Here is a 23,713-nt window from a genome sequence, read left to right as displayed (position 1 = left end):
TTGTTACCTGTGTTTAAGTTTCTATCAATTTATTTCTATTAATTCCTTGCGTACTTCATTTATTTCCCAAAGCACTTAATACAATATGTCAATGTATAACTCTTTATAAGAAATCCCAAATTTACTTTTCACTTATTTTTCTTCAAGATAAAACTAAACCAAAAAACAACTACTTAAACAGTCCTCATAGTACAATCTACTATTAATAAACAAATTATATATTTTTGTTTAGTCAGAGACACTAAAAAGCAAAACCTTTCTTTTGCAAAATTATCATTATCTTCTAAGATAATTCTGAGAATACATGACTGCCCTTCAACAAAAGGAAAGTCTAGACATCACAAGTTTTTTTGCAGCCCTGGGCATAGAACAAAATTTTCCTTACCTAACAGTCTGATCATAGAAAGTTCCAGAATCATCAGCTACCACCTCAGGTGTCTGCTGTCTTTCTTCAGGTTCTTCTACTTCTTCCTCAGATTCTAAGTGAGGAAATTTATTTAAAGTAATTTGTGCTTACTGAATTCACAAATACATTCACTTTTATGATGTTTACTATAATCAAAAAGGCAATGAAATAAGAAAAACATACCCATCTGTATATATAAAAGAAAACAGGGTAATTTGGTAAAATCATGGCATCAACTTCAAGGACAGAATTAAGGCTATCGTAATGTTTTGGTTAAGAACATGGAGTCTGAGGTCATACTTCCAGTAATCTGATATAGGCTCTACCACTATACTAGTTACATGATAGTATGCAAATTACTTTAACCAGGCAGTAATGTAAAGCAGGCTTTACCACTTACTAGCTATATTACCTTAGACAAATTTCTGCATCTCAGTGCTCCAATCCATTAAATGGCGGACAAGAGTACTTAAAGTATCTATCTATAGGAATGTGTATTACACAATAAATATAGAGCACTTAGAACAGCCATATAAAAAACACTCAACTACTACTAGTTTGGAGACAATTCTCCATGGGTCTCTGTTTCTGCATTTCTTCCACATCTACCCTTTCTTCCAGACTATCTTTCAAGAACATTTGTATAGTAAACAGCTTTGGAAAAGAGTGTCTCCCTCCAGAGCAAGGGGCAAGCATGCTTATTGCCCATTATAAGACATTTCAGTTCCCTAAACTCAGGGTTCCATTCCTTCGACACAACACACTGTAGTACAAGTACCATCCAGTATTCTTCATGGTGTCCTGTGGGAACTGTAGCAAAAATGCTACTATTATTGCTGTGAGTGATAACCTATCCACTACTGACCTAGGAGTCTTATGTCTTCTACAACATGCATGAAGTAAGCTAACCTATTAGCTTTAAGTAGTGTAAGACCTCAGATCCTTCATTTCTCTTCATACGTCTTGTGCTATTAATGAAGTATAATAAAAATATTTAAGAAACCCATAGTCTCTTAAGGTCAGTCTCATGGCATTAAAAATATTTAGACAAGTAACTTACAGTGTTTCACTACTTACCCTCTTGAGGCTCAGTGACAAAGCCACCAAAGACCTCATCTTGGTATCTGAAGATATCATTATGAACATAGAACTTATTTGCAACAGAGCCCTGCAATGCCAACAAAAAGTTTTCATTTATTCAACAGACTTAAAAAGCCACATCACTCTACATCAGTGGTTCTCAAATGCCCCAAGGAGACATCTGGCAATGTCTGGAAACATTTCAGTTTTCACAACAGAGGAGTGCTACTGACAACTACCGAGTAGAGGGCAGGGGTGCTGTTAAACATCTTACAATGCACATGACAGCCCCCCAACAAAAAAGAATTAGTCAACCCAAACTGTCAACAATGCCAAGACTGAAAAGCCTTGCCGTACACTATGGCTATAAAAAGACTACACTCAAATATATTTCATTTGCTCAAAACATTTATCTCCTTACTACCAGAAGGACAACCAAAAATTAATAAAGCTCTAAGTATGTAAGATGCCACAGCCCACACACCTCAAGTAACTTCATTATTTAAAATTCCCTATATCTGTATCCAAGAATATTGATACAAGCACTCTACGGTGGTGTAGCCAAAAAGTTTGCTCACACAAGGTATAAGACACTCCTAAGGCTGGCCAGTTAGCTCAGTTGGGTACAGCACAGTGGTATAACACCAAGGTCAAGTATTCAGAGCCTCCTACTGGCCAGCAGCCAAAAGACACTCCTGAGCCAAAACAACTATATCATTTACAAGTTATTTTATTTCTAAGGTTGTTTCCTCATCTACAAAAAGAGGGATATTAACATATAACCAGTGCTTTGCATATTAAATGAAATAATTTATGTAGGAGCCGTCTCGTGGCTCACTTGGGACAGCGTGGTACTGATAACACCAAGTTAAGGGTTAAGATCCCCTTACCGGTCATCTTTAAAAAAAAAAAAAAAAAAAATGAAATAGTTTAGGCAACACTAAGGTGAAGTTAAGATACTTCCCTTTAAAGAAAAAATGTAACAAAACATATCACTGACAATCATACTCCATGCGATTGATTCTTTCCATATTTAGAAGTCCATCAAGTCTTTACAGTTTAACCTAAGCCTTATTCTGAAAATCATGACAAAAATGACTTCATGTGATTTTTCAAATAGAAAGTTGTTTCATATTCAAACAGTAAAAAGGTTTTAGGTGTGCTATCCTAAACAGAAAATCATTTTTAAATTAATGCTAGAGAAAACAGTCATTTATTCAGCAAGTTCTTATTGAGCCACCTCTATATGCTTAACCGTACAGGCTTCCTGACCTTGTTCAGTCTGGACCAGACTAGAAGGTAGTACAAATGCAATTATTCAACATAAACTTGTGATCCTTTCATGACAAGCATAACTTAAAAGAACCAGGGCTCCTTGAAAAAGCAGCTGATTCCAGAATAGGGGCTCGGGCAGAAACAGCACAAGATGAGCCTGGAATATCTTGTACCACAAAGTTACAAAGTGTCCCCCCCCCCCCCCCAAAAAAGAAAAGCTACAAAAGGCAGCATAAAGGAGTTCGCACTGACCAGATCTGAGACATTTTAGATATGATATAAAGTTAGTAATGGATTATAATCTATTAAATAAGAGTACATGAATGATGACAGTTAAGAGAGAAGAGAAAGTTCTTCATAGTAGAATGCCAACTAATAAATACAGATTGATGGGATTAGAAAATCTCCATTCATCATCAGAGTAGCAACTGATTCCGGCCAAGAATTATCAACGAATGCTAAAGTTAGAGTATGAAAGTTTGATAAAGAACAGGGTATTTGCACAGTCACAAAGAATCTCCCATAATTTATTTACAAATCAGAAAAGGAAAACTTTACACTGGCAAACCTGGTGAACACCAAAGTTAATATCATTTATAGGACTAAATGACATCATGTGCCTATCTAATGTCAGGCACTGAAATACATTTATTTATGAAGCATACCACAAAGTAATGTGACTGTACTCTTCAAAAACGTCAATACCATGAAAAACAAAAGATTAAGGAACTAATGCAGATTAAAGAAAAATAGAGAAACGTGGCAGGTAAATGTACTGTGTAATTGTGGACTCAAACTTGGACCAGGAAAAAAAAATTGTAAAGGACATTACTGGGATCATTCCCAAAATTTAAACATAGACCATAGGTTGATAATTACATTGCATCAATAATTCCTGAACTTAGTAACTGTCCTATGGTTATGGAGAATTCCTTATTCTTAGGAAATGCCTACTTAAGTATTTGAGGATGACTGAATACAATGTCTCCAACTCATTTTCAAGTGGTTTAGAAGGAAAAAACTGATAGGTAAATAGAAAAAGAATTATACATGTGTGGCCAAGTGTAGACAATGGCACTGGGTAAGGGGTATATAAGAGTTATTATACTATTCCTTCAACTTTTCTGTAAGTTTGAAATTTCAAAAAAAGGTTTTTATAAAGATACATATAACCTTTTACTGTTCCTTATTTATATATTTGATTACTACAGCACCAATAATCGTTCCTACACATACCTCAGGAGCAAGGACAAACGTCTGCATGAATCTCCTCAAAGCCTGGTTGTTATTGGAGAGCAGCCCCATCACCTGAACCACCACACCATCATTAAGAGTAGCATGAGCATCAACATGGCGAATCTTGGTGTGGCAGTTGGTGAAGTTTTGTGACATCACTTTCCTATGGATTTCCTAAGGAATCAAGGCAAGAGTTAAAATTTATACAACCCCCAGCCAAAAAAACTTCCAACACAACACAGGCAAAGAGAATGTGCATGTTTAAATTATAAAATCCAAAGACTACTTTAAATTACCTTTGTATACTTTATTCCCAGTGACCACAATTGAGCTTTTTAAAATAACTGTCCTGAATTAATTTTAAGTTTAGAAAAGATGATTCCTATGCTAAAACTAAGTATCTTCTAACACTGGAAAACTTCCCAATACATCATACAAAATGAACAAATGTAACATCACATAAGCATTTCAACAAATACATTAATCAAATAGTGATTAGATACCTAAACTTCCACTAAGAAGTTGAAAAATCTTAAGCACGCATCCTCATCAATTTTATAGGTTATTTTCTAGCTGCTTAATGGCCTAAATAAAGCTTGGTATGCTTACTTTCTGTCCATAGACTGCATCTGCTGGCTTTCCATTCGAATCCAATCCCCCATGGACATAAGAAGAGTTCTTTCCATAAAATCTGTGCAATGAGAAGATAATTTTAAAAAAAAGAAAAGAAAAGAAAAAGATAATTTACTTGTCATCATGAAGTGTCCTAAGACCAGGTAATTTTCATGTTTGGTAGCTATTAGCCTCAGTGGAATTTGTTTTCTTTTTCATCTCCGTATGGAAGCACCTATCTATCCCCTACATGCCACTCAGTCAACATTTGCTAAATGGGAATGGATTTGGTCAATGATGTAGAACATTTGTTTTGTAAGTCACAAGTTCCAGGTTTCAGAGCAGAATGATCATGTTGAGAAAAATCTTGTAGTTCATGCCAGGAAGTCCACTTAAAATAAAACAGAAGTTCCTGTTTTCACTCAGGAAGAAAACAGGCTGGAGACAGCTATACTATCCATAAACTTGGAGAGTCCTTTTATATTTGAAAATGTATGTGAGCAAAAAGAAAAAAACCACAAGAGCTATTTTCCATTTTCAAAACAAGGGCAAATCCTCTACTGAAAAAAAATCTGTAAATTTTCTTTTGTACCTGACAATCACGTGGTATCCAATATGCAAACTGGTCAAAGCATAAAGAAAAAAAATAGTTCTAGTCCAGCAGATACACATTTTGGAACTTCTATAAAATTATTCTAACAAATCCACAATAAATATAGTTTCAAATAATGCAACGTTGTTCGTAAAAAGAAATAATGGAAGCAACCTACATTTCCATCATTAGGGGATTAAAGTATACTACCTCTCTATAAAATAAAAAATTTGGAGCCATTGAAATTAACATGATACATGTGCTACCCTGAAAAATGACCCTAAATTATCAAGTCAAAAGTTAAAAGATGGTATATTAAAACATGCTTGAATGTACACAGTAAAACTGCTACTGAATTACTGGATACTTTTGTAATTTGTTTTATACATCTGTTCTTTAATCCACAACAAGCATGCATCATTTCTATGAAAATGATACTCCAATTTTTTAAAGCATGTCAACACAAAAGTATGTTATTACAGGAAGTCTTTGATCTTCTTCGATACATTCTTACTAAGTAATGCATGATTATACCTCTACACTTTTAGATGTTATTTTCTCATAGTGTATAATTTTAGATAACTTGATCTAACTTTTTTTTTTTTTTTAACTTTTTTATAACTTTTTAGAAACTCTCATATAACTTTTACGGCTATTATTTATTGGTACTTATGTGCAAAGTACTATCATGCAATAACCCTATAAGGCACAAGATGATGAAATGGGAGACTCTCAAGGAAAAGTATCCATATACTGAAAACCAGCATTAGAGGATGCAGGAGAAAAATGTCTTACCTATGTAGCATATCTGGGGCCTGGTTCAGCAACGTGTAATACTGTCTCACAAATTCCCGCCCGACCAGCAGGGGACTAGGCTTCTCCATAACCATTGCTTTGATCAATTCAACCTGGAAAAAAAAAAAATTCAAATATGTCCAACCTGAAAGATCAAACACAAGAGGAAAAAATGAAATCATTTAAATGAAACCAACTCAGATCACTTAAGCAATTCTTGGTTTTAGAAAGGAATAAACATTTTAAGAACAAAACCCACACAGACAAAGTGAGATTTCATACACTCAAATTTATGGCAATTAGATGAAAATATGGGGGGAAAAATCACTATGAAGAATTCATCATTATCCCCAATATTCAATTTTCTTAAACTGAATATGTTTAAAAACCTCAAAAATATGTATTTCCAACATGCATCTTATCATAATTTTCTTAAGTCATTAAACCCAGTTAAGAGCATCTCCGTTATAAAATTACAATCACATTCTTAATTGTGGCAATACTAGATTCAAGGGCAATAATCTTAAATGATACAGCTTTGATATCCAGGTACAACCTATCGTATTTTCTACTCCATCTAAATCAGATAAAATTTTAGTATCTTTAAAAAAGAAACTACAAAACTAAAAATTATTAAATATGCTTATTAGTCCATTTTATAAGGAAACAAAAAAGAATATCAAAATTAAAATGGGAGGAACTTTACAAATAAGATGTCTTTACTCAACAAAATAATCCCTACTACCTCAAAACTAACAAAGTTTTAAGTTAATACTTCCAAGTGCTAAATAAGAAAGGCAACTGCTACACAGTAAATCCTCAATCACTGTCAGCTATCATAAAAATAAAAATTTTTTTGAAAAAAAATCTGATATGAGATAATCTAATTTTGCATTTAAGGAAGGGGGAGAGAGAAAACCATCCTAAACTTAAACATACAAGCAGAGGGATATGTACAGATCTAATTACTGGAATTTTGAATAGCAGAGTTTACTCTTTCTAACAAAGTTAAAAATAGCAAAATGACTGAACAGTCCACTATAAATGCCAGTTATAAAAGAAAAAATATAGTACCACATAACAAAAGATCGGTATCCAGAACTTATATAAAACTGCATGTAAGTCACTAAAATAAAGAATAACTCGAGAGAAACAGCCAAAGGAAATGGAACAAGCAGTTCCCAGGAAAGTACCAAATGGCTAACAAACAAAACAAAGACTAAGTAAGCAGTAAAATGTAAATTAAAACCTATACTTCTCACCAGAGATCCCCCAAAGTATTAAAATCTCAGTCGATACCAAACACTAAAAGCAAGTAGGAAAAGAGAGCCTGCAAGACTGCTGAAGATGGAGTGAAGATAGAGTCTCAACTGGAACAACCACAGTAGTGAACAATTGTGTAGATATCTAATAAAATCAAAAACACTCTGATGAATAATGTAGCAATTCTCTCTTAGGTATATATACAAAAGAAACTGCCACCCTACTTCTAAAATATAAGATTGGTAACAACCTACATATCCCTCAAATGGAAAATGCATAATAAACTGGTTTATTCACAGATAACCACATGCACACTTATAAGACTGAAAACTAGTACTATTAATAATTATACCAGGTTAACTGGAGTGAATTAGGACTGTCCCTAGCAAACCAAAACATAAAGTCACCCTTTTAGTAGCTGTCAGAAAGTCAGCATAAAATAGATCTCAAAAAGATCTTAAAATGAAAAAAGTCAGTTGCCAAGTACGTACTGTATGACAGCCTTAAATATGTCTAAAGGTGTTTTTAGTACACACAAAGCAATACCAGATATTGTTCATAGATACATTATGTCATGTATTTTTTAAAACAGGCTGGACATAAAAAAAAAGACAAATTAATCCATGGAACAGAGTTCAGAAATACACCTATACATAAATGGATAACTGATTTCCTAAGTGCAAAAAGACAATTCAGTGGAAAAAGGATACTCCTCTCAACAAATGGTACCAGAATAATTAGATATCCATATGCAAAAAAACCAAAAAAAAACCTAGAACCTCAATTTTCATGCCTCACACCATATATAAATTTAACTCCGAACACACCATATATAAATTTAATTCAGAATGGTTCAGACCAAAATGTAAAACCTAAAACTAAACTTCTGGAGAAATATGTATGACATTGGGTTAAGCAAAGATTTTAGATACAACAAAAGCATTTATAAGAGAACAAATTGATAATGTGAACTCTACAAAAATTAAAACCTTCTGCTCTGCAGAAGACACTATATTATTAATTAAAAGACACCCACAAACTGGAAGTAAATATTAGCAAAGCATTTATCTGATTTAAAAAACTTGTATCCAGAACACATAAAGAACTCTCAAAACTGAATAACCAACTCCACAAAATATGAGCAGGCAGACCAGCCGTTTAGCTCAGCTGGTTAGAGCACAGTGTTATAACACCAAGGTCAAGAGTTCAGATGCCCAGAACAGTCATCCAACCCCCCAACCCCCCAAAAAGCAAAAGACTTAAAAACACTTCACACCAAAGAAATTATATGAATGTATAATTTTTAAAAAACTGATCATTAGTAAACAAATAAATGCAAATTAAAATCAGAGAAGTAAGGGCCGGTCTGTGGCTCACTTGGGAGAGTGTAGTGCTGATAACACCAAGGCCACAGGTTCAGATCCCTATACAGGGATGGCTGATTAGCTCACTTCGGAGAGCGTGGTACTGACAACACCAAGTCAAGTGTTAAGATACCCTTACCGGTCATCTTTTAAAAAACAAAACAAAACAAAAAAAACCCAGAGAAGTACCACTACACACCTCTCATAATGACTATAATTAAAAAGGCTGACCATACACAATATTGGCCAGCATATGATGAAACTGAAATCCTTGAACCCTGCTGGTAGGAATGTTAAATGGTACAACCACTTTGGAAAACAGTTGGACAACTTCTTAAAAAGTTAAGAACACATTTACCATATGATCCAGACATTCCACTCTAAGGTATTTACCCAAGAGAAATAAATGCACATATCCATGCAAAGACTTGTACACAAAGTTCAGAAGCTTTATTTGTAACAGACAAAAACAGCTAAAAACAGACCAAATATCCACCAACAGGTGAGTGGATAAACAAGCTGTGCTATGTCAACACAATGGACCAGCATTCAGTAATTAAAAAAGAAAAAGAGAACATACACCATATGATTCCATTTACATAGAAGTTCTAGAAAATGCAAACTAATCTACAGTGACAGAAAGATCAGATATTTCCAGGGGGCAGAAGGGTGAGAGCAAACAGACAGGAAAGAAGGAATACAAGAGGCATGAGAAATCTTTTGAGGATGATTGATAGGTTCACTATCCTAATTTGGTGATAGTTTTGTGTGTATATACATATCAAAACTTATCAGATCTTACACTGTAAATATGTGCAGTTTATTGTGTCAATTATACCTCGATAAGGCTGTTTTTAAAAGTTTTCTTAAAAGGAAGACACAAAAAAGGGTTATCAGGGAGAAGAGAAGCGAATGGAACATATATTGGAAAAAAAGAAGTCTTCAAAAACTTTAAAAAGTGATACAAAATGTTAATTGTCAACTCCGAGAACAATGGTATCTAAGTGGTCTTTTTACTCTATTTTTAATAACTTTATCAAAACACTAAGAAAAAATAAAGAGCAAGGGGTTTGTGTGTACCAACATAAGTATATATTAAAGTGCTGTAAATTTTGTTTCAAGGTTATGCCATATATTCAAACATTTCAAATTTGGTTCTTTAAATTGTAAGAGAAACAAAAATGTTTTCCTAGAATCAGAAAAATTTTAATACAGAAGTCAACATCTGTGCTCAGAGCAAGAGCACTATCACCATCACTGAGCCAACTGTCAATCTATTTTCCAAATTCTTCATATTTACCACTTGTTACCTCCCTTCAAAATTCTTCCTGAGAGCTTCTTGGAGAAATGGTTGATTCTAGACCTGAGACAGGCAAAATATGAGATGAGCATGAAGTGCTTGGTAATTAATGGAAGAAAAAACTTAAAAAAAAAAAAGGGAAGCATCAAAAAGCACAGGAGCAACAAAATAAGTATTAATAAATAGATAAGTAAAAATTAATATTCATGAGCCTATATTGATATTAATGACAATAAAAAAAATATGGGGGAGAAGAGACAAATCTTCCTTATAAAGAATTTAAAATAATGTAGAAGAGTGCCTCAGGGCCCCACCGGGAGGCCTAGGGCATGGAGGTGAGAACTGGACCCCGGATCCCCCACAACCAGGCACACTACCAGCGCCAAGGTGCATGCCAAAAACATCAGCTCCATGTGGGTGGCCCACCACAGCCACCACAGTAACCACGCTGCCACAAAAATGGCTAGACGGCACAACCACCATGCAGATGGTCCACCAGCCACTTGAGTGCATTGACACAAGGAGAGTCACCAGCAGAGAACAAAGAAAAGAAGAGGATGTCTCTCTCCACAAAGCCCATTCCAGAGTGACAGAAGAAGCATCTGCTCTATAATACCAGGGGACCTGAACACACCTCTCAGCATTGGACAGATCATCTAGGCAACAAATCAACAGAGTAACCATTACTCTTTCAGAGGAAGATAAGAAATCTAGGGTTATCAGTGGTGGGAGTGGGGAGGAAGAGGGGTATAGGGAGAGACTGGACAAGGCGCAAAAAGAACAAGTACGATTTGTAACAATATACATACTAGTAGTATTGATTTGATCAACATATGTCAACACTGAATCCCAAAAATATGTATAATCAATTATGAGTCAATAAAAAAAATAGACACTTTTCATTTGGAATAAATAAACTAACGTAGAAGGCATGAGGGAAATAAAGAATCACCATTAGAACAAGGCAGTAATAACCTTAGGCAAGGTCTACTAATAAATGCTAAAATTAAGGAGTGAAATATAAGGAGAAACAGGATATTTACATGGCTTCAAAGTATCTCCCCCAAAAATATTAATTAGCAGTAGCTTTAATGCATGTTCACTAATTCACAGATTCTCCTCCTTCTTGAAAGTAGAGCCTAATTCCTCCCTCACCTTGAATGTGAGCTGGACTTAGTGACTAGCTTCTAATGAATAGTATAGAAAGAGGAAGAATATTACCCTGACAGACACTACCTTAACCAAATGATCAAGGTTAAATTCAAACAATAACAACATTATGCACCCCTGATATGATGTGATATGAAAGGTAAGTCACCTCTGTGGTATTCTGCCTCAAAATCCATAACCTCAGTCTAATCATAGTATCAGAAAAACCCAAATGAGATCAAAAGTGTCATGTCATAAAAGACAAAGGAAAGACAAAATTGTCACAGATCAGAGGAGACTAAGGAAACATAAATGCAATGTGGCATCTCGAATTTAATTCTGGAACAGAAAAAGGCCATTAGTACAAAAACTAAAGAAATCCAAATACAGTCTGCCATTAAGTTAACAGCAATTTATCAACGTTAATTTCTTAGTTCTGCTAAATGTACCATGATTATATGAGATGTTAACATTAGGGAAGTTGGGTTAACAGGTAAACAAGACCTCTGCATTGCAACTCTTCTATAAATCAAAAATTATCTTTTCCAGACAAATCAAATATGTTAGAAAAATACATATACTATGTTTTCCTGAGTGAAAACTTCAAGAATCAAAAAACTTAACAATTCACTATCTTTTTCCTTAGAGCATCCCTTCTTCACTCCAAAGTTAAAAACTAGTCAGGTTCATAAACAAGGAAACATCTATGTTATTTCTCATGAAGATGAAAAAATACATTACAGTTAATACTAATTATAATCAAATTTCTCAAAACATGAATTTCCTATCCTTTAGATTCCATAAGACAGAGGTGGATACACCCCAGGAAACTCTAAGGGCAAGCTCAGAGTCCACAAACACAGGTGTACTTGAGGCACAGCCTATAGGCTTGCATAAACAGAGTATGGGAGAAGCCTGGAAAGACAGGTGCCACAATCATACCTTCCAGATTCTGAATCCTTCTAAGTTTTTTGAGTAAGGAAATAGCTGGCTGTAGTATCCTATTAAGTACCACATGCTGACAAGCAACCCAATTAAAAAATGGGCAAAAGAGCTAAGTAGACATTTCTCTAAGGAAGAATACAAATGGCCAACAGACATATGAAAAAATGCTCAACACTCAGCATCCGGGAAATGCAAATCAAAACCACATTGAGATACCATCTAACCCCAGTTAGGATGGCTAAAATCCAAAAGACCCTGAACAATAAACGCTGGCGAGGTTGCAGAGAAAAAGGAACTCCCATACATTGTTGGTGGGACTGCAAAATGGTGCAGCCTCTAGGGAAAATGGTATGGAGGTTCCTCAAACAATTGCAGATACGACCCAGCTATCCCACTGTTGGGAATATAGCCAGAGGAATGGAAATCATCAAGTCGAAGGTATACCTGTTCTCCAATGTTCATTGCAGCACTCTTTACAATAGCCAAGAGTTGGAACCAGCCCAAATGTCCATCATCAGATGAATGGATACGGAAAATGTGGTACATCTACACAATGGAATACTACTCAGCTATAAAAACGAATGAAATACTGCCATTTGCAACAACATGGATGGACCTTGAGAGAATTATATTAAGTGAAACAAGTCAGGCACAGAAAAAAATACCACATGTTCTCACTTATTGGTGGGAGCTAAAAATTAATATATAAATTCACACACACACACATACACACACACACACACACACACAAAAAACCCGGGGGGGGGGGGGAGAAGATATAACAACCACAATTACTTGAAATTGATACAAGCAAACAGAAAGGACATCGTTGGGGGCGGGGAGGAGGGAGGAAGGTTTTGGTGATGGGGAGCAATAATCAGCCACAATGTATATCGACAAAATAAAATTAAAAAAAAAAAAAATGTATGTTTTCATCCCCAAACAGAAGTCTCTGCTAAACTCTGTCTTTAACTGAATAACTCAAATAAAGGAGAACTACCTTGTAAAAAAAAAAAAAAAGTACCACATGCTGTACAAAATAGTGTAGACAACTATTTGGGTTTCAGAGCTTTAGTTCTTCGTTCAGTAAAAATAAGAAAATATCCAAAATGTGTGAAAGCATTTTAAAATATACAAAGGGCTATACAAATACACCATGATGCTATTATATAGCCATCAAGTTAATAGCCACCAAAGATTACACCCATACAAAGGTGGATGTGCGTTCCATCCAGGAAGCCAGATTTCTGAATCATCTTTAATCTTACTTTTTACTAAATACCTAAAATACAGCATGCATGCTAAAAAGCTAAGCAATGTTACAACATGGTAGATGGCCACCTGACAGAAAGGGATGTATCACTTAAAGTCATCTAAAGACCTTATTTACTAAGCCACAGCCTGTGTGAGATTTTTAATTGCTTTCCACTTTGTAAAGCAGACTTCGCTCTTCATATGTGGATTATTCCTAGCTCTTAACGCTATCACCTGACTTCCAATTCAGTCTTCCCAACAAAGGCCAAACAGGGTATCCAAGAGTACTGGAAAAAAATTTAAAAAGTAAATAGCTGAATTTTCTCAAAATTACATTTATATTTATAAAAACAAAAATTTATATTTATTAAAATATAAGCCTAGTTAACCATCACAGTGTGATCACCAACTAAAGCTGCTACACCTAAATTTAACTCCAGGGCTTGGAAGGACAGTATTGTACTATGAAAGGTTTTTCCCACTAGCTGCTGACAACCGCAGGGGGAACCAGCTTTTCTTTTTTTTAACCTACCTACTTTGACAATTATCCACCTTTGTAAAGTCAGTAATAATCTTGTACAAGGCAGTCTTTTATAAAGCACAGTATACTTAAATGAACAACATACAAGGCCTACTTGAATTTTAAAATTTTTAAAAAGCCAACATCTTTGCAAAATGTTAAAAGACCAAGCAGGCAGTTTTATTAAACTGACAAAAAGAAAAAATTGGTTTTAGTCACAAATTCAGGCTTTATTATTAAGTTTCACCCTTTAACATTGGCCCCCATCCATCCTCCTAAGAACCATATACAATCCACAAACCTATGAAAATTTAATACTAATGTCTACACTTTACTTTCAATGCAAGGTAATAAAATAAGTAAAGAAGAAAAATCCATAATATAAATTACACACATACACACACAAAAAACTGCTTTAAAGTAGGTCACAAACATTACCAAAATCTTCTAATGTTCCCTTAGTGGACTGTTAGCTGAGAACAGCAAACTGAGGTGCGAGTGAAATAAAGAACAAAGATCTGCCTACTTTTCTACCTGTTAGAAAAGGTACAAAAGCTTAGGCTGAAAGCACTGAGCAACAACAGTAACCTGACTTGGTTGGGAAGTAGGGAGCCACAAATCTTATCACAATTTGCTTCAATTCACTTGTTCTTGATAAATGAATGCACAAGTGATCTGCTGGGGCACCAATTTGTGAAATAATCACATAATTTCCATATTCCTGCTCAAGTGATAACCATATGCCTGAGGCCAAGAACAGTATTTTCTCAATATTTGAAGAAACTAACAAAATTTTCCCTCAATTGATACATAAGGTATAACTTCATTCTGATGTTTTCCCTCAAGCAGTAATAAAATTAGCTGAACTCAAACTTAACAGTTGAGCTGTTTTAACAATTAATAAATTGCTCATCTCAGGTCTTAAGTTAACAGGTCTCCAAATGCAAGTAACTGGAATTGCTACACAAGACAAGCTGCAGGTAAAACAATGTTATATTCTAAAGCAATTTGTTATTTATGGCAACGCCAACAAAGATAAGACTTGTCCATGCAATACTTTCATCCCTTATCTACTGCTACTTTCTGTTAAGAAACATGCGAAAAGTACTTGGTAAATAGAAACACAAATATTAAACCTCCTACAGTTTTTAGTTTCTTTACAAGAATGTGCATTATGTATACAGCAAAATAAAATTTTTCAAAAAAAAAAAAAAAAAGGTTAAAAGCCATTCAATTTAAAATTCAGAAGAGCTGGTCCCAAACGTTTAATGTAGTTTTGTCTCAGAGACATTTGTGTTGTAAAGTTTTGGACCTGCAACCCAGAAACATTTATTTCATTAAACCATGGAGTACACTGGCTTTAAAATAAACTAGAGTACAACACTACTAGCAAAATATAAATTCAAGTCCTTGAAGATAAGGCATCTTCTACGTTTTTGCCTAACAGGAGCCTAGCACAGTAAATACTAAATAAACTGAATATAGACAAACATTCATCCACACAAGATCCCATCTGCCACAAGTGTACTTTCCAACATATCTCAGTCACCGGTAATTCACCTAGTGTGATAAGCTTCACAGAGGTCAAATTTATACTGTACTTGGGCGTCATCCTTTCCATTCCAATTTCAAATTTTAACCCACACATGCTGGTGTGTTCTGAAATTCATCGCCCTCATGTTCTTCAACTTTAATCTTTTCAAAGGTCGTTTTCCAAAAGTCGGCTCCGATTAAAATAAAGGAAAAAGATACAAGGTCTAACATCGGAGCCTAACTTCCCGCTGGCGGGAACTTCGCATCACCACGCTATGAGTTCCAGACTTGATAAAGAACATAGTCCATGTTCATTTGCATTTACTCCATGTTTTTCCTCAACTCGTTCTAGAGGCTGTTACGGCAGCACTTCTATCACCTATCTGTACAAATACATGTAGGAAGGAAGCCCAAACCCTTTTCCTTTGTCATTATCCCACTTCCAACTCCGCTCTCCCTGGAAGCCCGTAACTGGCCTTAAGTACGAATGCCGCGAAGTCTTCTCGCATTTGGCATTCGAGACTAATGCGGCCCCCAGGGACAAGTGCTCTGGGAGCTAGGAGTCAGGGAGCCTGGACACAAATGCCTGCTGCCCCTTACCGGCCGTGTGCCTTTAACCAAGCCACTCCACCTCTGTGCCCCAGTCTGCTGCAGAAGAATAATCGCACCCACCTCACAAGGTCGTCGCGAGAATTAAATGAGGCAGACAAGTTGCTCAGCACAGTTCCTGGCACACAGTGGGGGCTTAGAAAGAGTATTAATTCCTGTTATCACTCATCATCCACGCACTCGCTGATCCCTGTAAGACCAAAGGCCGGCACTTCTGCTTTGCGAGCCGAAAAGGCTCTAGGCGCACGTTAGCGTTGGCCCGCCCCTAAATAAAATCCACCCTCGGGTCCTGGCGAGGCGGAAGCCCCTCGCCCGGGAGAGGAAAGCCTCTGCTGGCGCGTAGTGGGCGGTCGGACGGGAAGGACTGGCCAGCGGCCGCACACGCTTCCCGGCCTCGCGGGGCGCCAAGGCCCTGGAGCTCGCCCCGGGACCCGGGCGGCGGCCGAGCTCGCTCCCGCCCCGCGCGGCCGTTGGACGAGACACGCGCACGCGGCGGACACGGCCACGCGCTCCAGTGGCAGGGGGGCGGGGAGCCGCTGCGTGCCCGTCCGCCCGCCCGCCGCGCGCGCCTGCGGCCGTTGGGGTGGGGGTGGGGGGACGCGCCTCGCGCGGCCGCACGACCTCTCACCGCCCCAGCTTGTCCTTGTCCACAGGCCGCTCTGCCCCGCCCACGCCCCGGCGTACCTGCGCGGCTGAGCGGGAGAGGAACAAGCTCTTCTCCACAACACGGAGGAAGGAAAGACCCCCACGCAACTGCGTCCGCACACACGCGTGCTCTGCCACCGGTCTATATACCCGCGACTCAGCCTAACTTGTTGCGGCCAGGCCAGGCGAGCGGACAACCAATCCAGACTTCGTCCTCTGGGCTCTTCGAACAGCAATTGGGTACGCAATCAGGATGAAGGCGTGGCTCTTGATTGACTTTGGCTCGTGCCTATACGACTGTGAGGATCTCGTTCCCCTAGTAACGGATTGGCAGTAAGAGAGACCAATAACTGGAAGGTACATCGGAAAGGAGGGTGGGAAGTTCTTTGATCGATACTCATGACAGCCAATAAGTACGCTGGGCTGCTCTCATTCGTTGAAACGTTTTCCTCTGGGCGGAGATCCGTTTTCAATGCAGGAGCGGTTGCTCCAAAAGGTAAGGCCCGTGTGCTTTGGGGAAGTAAACCCCAAGCAACTAGGAGGTGGGTGCCTGGTAGGCCAAGGAAGCCTTCGACCAATCGCAATGCCGGAAGGAGCTGATTGACACGGTGGTTGGACTGCTCCAAAGAGACCGAGGCGCTGGGCCGCTGTGCCCTCTCGGGCGGTTACGAGGTTGTCCGGACTCTGGCTTCTGCCCTCTTTCCTTTCTTTTCCCCACTTGTTGGGTCCCGGCCCTGAGGCCCCCTCTCCCGCTTTTTCCGCACAGTTTGGTACCCGGGGAACCAAGTGGCAAAGTTTCCCGGGTTTTTTTTTTTTCTTCTTTTTATTACAACTTTTTTTTTCCGTGCGGCAGCCTAAGGGCACTTGCTGGCTCTTATCGTTAGCACTATTGCTGGGCAACTGTTAAAGGAAAGGCAAGGAGGAGTAGTTCCCGCTGTGTACGCGAGATCCTATAACAAGGTTGCATGTGGAAACTGTTGAGTTTAAGAACATGCATTTCTACCCGGTTGTTTCTTGGCAAGTGCTGCTGCAGGTTGGCCCGACGGCCGGCTCGTGGTGTTTCCATGAGGTTTTCCCTCGTTGTTGCTGAGGAACGGGATTTTACAAAGCCCGACCAAGTTTGGGCTTTCTGCAACATCCTGTACGTCACCACTATTGTCATTCAGTTTTCTAATTGCTGTGGGTGTGGGGGGCTTATTTCTTCATGTCGTTACGCCTTTGAAAAGTAACTAGTCAAATTCTTATAGGGACATCCCAAAAATTTTCCGAAGCACTTCAGGAGCTAATCGGCGCCCCAGCCTGCTTCAGTCCACGTCCCTTGGTATTTTGTTGAGCCCCTGTTGGTCACCATGAGCATTTTATATGGAAATAGTTTGGGTTCCAACTCGTTAGGCACTGACACGCCCCGGTCCGTCCTCATTCCAGGCATGTGACCAGGCGAAAGAGTCTTCCGTTTTGCTGAGAATTTTGGAAATGAAGCACGTGGAGCGTCTCTGTTGGGGGAGAGAGAAGCCGAGCAGGCCGGCCCAGCCCGGGCTGGAAGGAGAAAGGGGCGCTGGCAGCAGCCTTTTGGGCACAGGCCATGCCCTCTCGCCTGCTGGCACGGGGCCGGACCGAGATTGGAGTGATGGTAAAGTCCCTTCTTGTCCCCCAAAGCTCCACTCCCGCATCAGCCGCGCTCTTTCGGCATTGATTGAGCTCCGAGGGCTGGGGTCAGAGATGATCAAAGCGCTCCTCCGTGCTCCAAGACGACATCCCTGCTCGCCGTCACCCATTCAGCAGACGCGCACTGAGCTGGGCTGGGTGCTCCCCAAACCAGGAAACAGGCGTCAGGGGACCCTGCGGGAACGGGGAAAACTCTGCCGAGAGGAGAGAAGCCGCTGAACGTTTTCTGGAATGAGAAAGCTCCAATACCGTGTTAGCCATGCTAAAGAATTTGGACTTTATTCTGAGGATGGTGGGAAGTCCCTGAAGGGAGTTTAAAAGGTGGACTAAGGGATTTGCATTTTACAAGATGACCCTCCAACTTGAAACCTAATGTGAGTAGATTGGTGAAATCTTAAATTTACAAGTTGGTAGTTTAACCGAGGTGGCCTGTGATGGGGGACATGGCTACTCTTAATCACATTTGAAGTTTTCAGTGAACAGCTCTTTTTCTAAGGCAATTTGGCAGTATCTATTAAGATTGTGGATATCCTTCAAAACAATAATACCACTTCTTGGTTTATAGCCACATTTGTTTACAAAGGCATGTACCAAGGTGTTCACTACAGCATTGTGAGCATTGTTAGAATAATTAACTGAAACCTTAATGCTTATCAATTGGCAAATTGTTTAACGGTGATATACATGTAATACAGAATACTATGCAGCAGTTTTAAAAAGAATGAAGTAGAACTATACAGATATGGAATGGTCTCCAATTGTTCGTTGGATTGTTAATTGAAAAAAATCAAGTTCAACAAAACATACAGTGAATAAACAAAACACCTGATTTCTGTAAGTTAAAATAGGTATGTAAGTGCATAGGGAAAGTTCTAAATTTAAAATAATAGTCATTACCCCTAGGGAATACAGTAAGTTGGGAGTGATGAGGTTAATGTATTATGTGAACATTTTACAGTAAGACTGTGCTCAAGTACTGTGTTGTGTACTGAGAGGTAGAACAGAAGAAAAGAAGGTAGGGGAAATGGCTTACCAGAGGCAATATGCAGGCAAGACCTCTCAGGTGGGTGTTGCTATCTTCCAGAGGAGAAAGCAAGTTGGCATCCTCTTATGGTAATTTCTCCACCCAGATTATAAACCCTCAGGCCCCAGATACTGGATACTTAATAATACTTGGTGAATGTTCAGTGATTAACTTACCACTAATAAATTATCTAGAGCAGTGGTTGGGGGGGTTGGAGAGAAATATGCCCATTGCCACAACTGGGTAGAGGGGCACACACACACACACACACACACACACAAACACACACACACACCAAAGAATTATCCAGACACACACACACACACACACACACACACACACACACACACACACACACACACACACACACACACACACACAGAAACACACACACACACCAAAGAATTATCCAGACACACACACACACACACACACACACACACACACACACACACACACACACACACACACACACACACACACACACACACACACACACACACACACACACACACACACACACACACCAAAGAATTATCCAGCCAAAAGGTCAATAGTACTAAGGCTGAAAAACCCTGGTCTAAGTCATCTTAGTCGTCTAAGGGCGAATTCCCAGCCTCATTCTGGTCTTTATCTCCACTGCCAAGCAAAATATGCAAACCCCTCCAGTATACTACTTCACCTCTCTCTTTCTGCCAATTCTCCCCAAAGCCCTGAGAGTCCGGGTGGGAAAAGGCATGGGCAAGACCCCAGAATATACACTTTGGTGAAGGGAGTGGGAAGGTGATGGGAAATATTAGGTAAGAAATGATCCTAAGAATATAATCTGATGGCTTTTTCCCAGACATAGCTAATCATTTGTGAAAGGTGATTAAAAATATACCTGTATATATCTCTTAACTGTGTATTAATCTGTTTTCTGTTGCTTATAACAGAATACCTGAAACTGGGTAATGTGTAAAGAAACAGAATTTATATTTTACAGTTTTGGAGGCTGGGAAGCATGTCCAGTGAGGGCCTTCTTCTTGGAGGGACTCTCAGCAGAGTCCCGAGGTGGAGTAGAACATCACATGGTGAGGGCCAAGCAAGAGTGCCTCACTTGCTCTCCTTATAAAGACCCCTGTCTACCCTGATAACCCATTAATCCATTAACCCATAGGTCCGTGAATGGGTTAACCCATTCATGAAGGCATAGTCCTCAGGATCCAATCACCCACCTCTTAAAGGCCCTACCTTTCAAATACCATGTTGGGGATTCGTTCCAAGGTGAGCTTTGGAGGAGACAAATATTCAACCCATAGCAAACTGTTAAACTCTTTGTGAACAAAGACCTAGTATAGTAATATTCATTGCAGCATTGTTTGTAGTAGAAAGAGGAAACAACCCAAATGTCTGGCTACATGGGACTGGTAAGATATAGTACTACAGTACAGTATAATTACAGTGGACTGTCATATAACCATACAGAAAATGAGGCAGATGTACATATATGGTTATAGAGTGATCTCCAAGAGATATCAATAAATGAAGAAAGCAAAGTGCAGAATTATGGGAAAAGTACACCTGCATTTGTGTAAAAAAGGGAGGAGGGATGCCATGGGGTGATTATTTCTACTAAGATATACTGTATTGCTATAGTTATCTACATATTTATTCCTGTATGTTTTTAGGAACATTCACAGGTTATGTTTGGAAGGAATCACAAAAAACTGTTAATGATTGTTAACAGGGAGGTGAACTTCGGTCAGGGTAGGAGAAAGGCTTAGTTTATTTCTGTACCCTTTGGTTCTGTATGATTTTTTTTAACTTGTGCCTGTATTATTTTTCAAGAAACTTAATATTTAAATCAGTTGGTTAGAGCACAGCCTCGTAACACCAAGGACAAGGGTTCGGATCCCCATACCAGCCAGCCACAAAAAAAAAAGAAAAAATATTCTTAATGTTAAGTTTATATTTTAATAGAGGAACTGTGATACAGAAATTTAATCTTTAAAACAAACAAACAGGATGAAATACTGCATTATCCCTTATAGGTAGGTATATGAGGGATTTTGAAAATGAGTTTTAATCTACCTCCTCCCAGACTGCTAACCTCTTTTCATTTTGCTCCTTACCGGACAAAGATCATAGAGAGATCCAAAGAGATCTTTTACTGGCTTAGAAATTCATGACTAATTGGATTCCTCCATCCTTTGGCATTGACTGTCTGCAAATACATCACCTCCTCAAACTTTATGTAGTGCTGACCATGAGCCAGGCACCTTGCTTAGTATTCTTTACAAGGGCAATCGCATTTAATGTTCACAGCAGCCATATTTCCCGTTTTTCAAGTACAGAAACAAGTTCATAGAGGCTAAGCAACTTGCTCAAGGTTACACAGCCAGGGCTAGTAGCTAGGACTTTGACTTCAAGTCCATGTTCTTTTACCCATTCATCAGTACTGCTCAGGAAAGGAAGATATAACCCTAAGTACACAAACGGGGCATCGTCTCCTTAGAAACCCTTGAAAGGCTGAGATTTTCCTTCATTCTCATGGCACTGGATAATGCTGCATAGACAGATTTCCAAGTGCTTTGAGAGTTCTGAAGTCCATGGCAAGTCCTGGTAATCTGCAACCAAAGCTCTTTGCAAAAGGCTCCTTGCAGCACACTCTGATACTACATACAGACCTAGGAATCTTCACTTCCTATGGCTTAGAGGAGGGACAAAACTTCAAGTATAAATAACATAGCATGTATCAAGCACCTACTGTCTGACAGGCATAATGCCAGGCAGTTTTTAAACTCATCCTCACAAAAACCCAGTTTTACAGATTAGAAACTGTGGCTCAGAAAGATTAAATGACTGGCCCAAGATCACATAGCTTGAAAATAGTAGAGCTGGTATTTACAATCGAGTTTATGTCACTCTAAACCCAAAACCCATTGGAAACAGCCTGAACAAAAAAGGGAAAAGAAAATAAATAAGCAAACAAATCCAAAACCCAATAAGGAAGAAAGAAACATGAATGAAATATATATAATTGCTCATCTAAACCTGAAACAGCTCATTTCAGCAGATGGGGAAACCAAGGCAAAAAGAAGTTAAATAATTTTTCACTCATCCAATTGTGAAAAATTATACTTTGCTGATACCAAATGTTGACAACAATGTTGGAAAATAGTTATGTTTATGTACTGCTGATACAAGGAGGACATATTGGCATAACCTTTCATGGGGTGAATGGAAAGCATCTATTAATATTTAAAATCCACATACTCTGCAATGCAGAAATTCTACTTTTTGGTATCCACCCTGAAGAAACACTCCCACATGTATACAGAGAGCAAAAAATGTTCATTATAGCACTGTTTAAAATATTGCAAAATAGTCTAAATGTCTATCAATAAGGGAATAGCTAAATTTACTATTAATATATCCATATTAGAAAATTTTATATGTCAATTTAAAAGATTGAACTAGTTCATATACGTGCATATACAAGGGGTATACAAAAAGGATTATCTTTTAATTCGATTTTTCTATGAACTTTTTGAAGTACCCTGGTGTATGTGTGTGTGTTTATGTATATTTATATATTGTTAAAATATATGTAACACTATCTCAAGAGCATATTGCTGATTAAAAAGAGCATCTTACAAATTATGTATAGTACATCATATGTGCTTTAAAAATATCAAAAACTATGTACATGTGTTTATCGTTTGTAAATGCATAGAAAACGGTCTGGATGGATACAGAGCAATCTGATAGCAGTTACTACCTCTTTATGAGTTTTAGAGACTTTTTCTTCTTAAAGAGACTTACTTTTTGTGTATTGCTTTAAAATTTTCTTACATTAAGAAACTTTTCATAATTTATGTAATTAAAAAAGTAACTTTTTGTCATAACCCTAAGAGTAGTTTCTGAATGCTTATTGTGCACAGTCACTCAGCTGAATATTTTATGAGTGTTATCTTACTTCTCACAACAGCACTAGGAGGTAGGTCTAATTATTATTTTTTATTTTCCAGGGGAAGAAACAGGTTCAGAGACGTTCACTGCCTGAAACAGCCAGGAATCAAACACACCTTTAAAACCTCGAGCCTAAAAAGTAAATGAATAAATTAAAAATAAAACCCCAAGCCTAGTGTAGTCTGTCAGAGAATAAAGGAACTAGAGGACAGTGTGACAAATGTTCTCTGACCCTTGGATATGGCATTGGGAGTCCACTAAGGAGTGCTGTAGCCCAAAGAGTGAATGCTTTTTCTGAAGAGTCCTGGTGGCAATTGTTAGAACTGTTTCCTGACATTGCTGTTTCTCCTTCTTCCAAGTACCTGGCAGGATTACCCTTTCCTTCTCCATTAAAGATAGGCATGACCACGTGCCCTGCTTTGGCCAAGAAATATGGTCAGAAGTGACACATCTCTTCTAAGCAGAAGTCTTTAGGAGCTGGTGATTATTTGC

General features: G+C 38.2%; 1 protein-coding gene across 2 annotated transcripts in view; it reads right to left on the bottom strand.

Moving 5' to 3' along the window:
- Positions 1-16,735, bottom strand: part of G3BP1 (G3BP stress granule assembly factor 1) — a 32,077-nt gene extending 15,342 nt beyond the window's left edge. Inside the window, exons 1-6 of one of the 2 annotated variants that reach the window (XM_063085428.1) lie at positions 16,618-16,735; positions 5,997-6,141; positions 4,607-4,688; positions 3,998-4,171; positions 1,484-1,574; positions 386-479 (exon numbers count right to left, since the gene is read on the bottom strand). In XM_063085428.1, the coding sequence (XP_062941498.1) occupies positions 386-479; positions 1,484-1,574; positions 3,998-4,171; positions 4,607-4,688; positions 5,997-6,091 (536 nt within the window). In that variant the 5' untranslated portion in view covers positions 6,092-6,141; positions 16,618-16,735. The remainder of the gene's footprint in view (positions 1-385; positions 480-1,483; positions 1,575-3,997; positions 4,172-4,606; positions 4,689-5,996; positions 6,142-16,617) is intronic. The other variant, XM_063085427.1, reaches the window with a different exon arrangement.
- Between the last annotated feature and the right edge of the window lie 6,978 nt (positions 16,736-23,713).

Source organism: Cynocephalus volans, chromosome 2, assembly GCF_027409185.1.
Source record: "Cynocephalus volans isolate mCynVol1 chromosome 2, mCynVol1.pri, whole genome shotgun sequence".
NCBI classification, from domain to species: Eukaryota; Metazoa; Chordata; class Mammalia; order Dermoptera; family Cynocephalidae; genus Cynocephalus; species Cynocephalus volans.
This window is presented reverse-complemented; position numbering and strand designations above follow the sequence as displayed.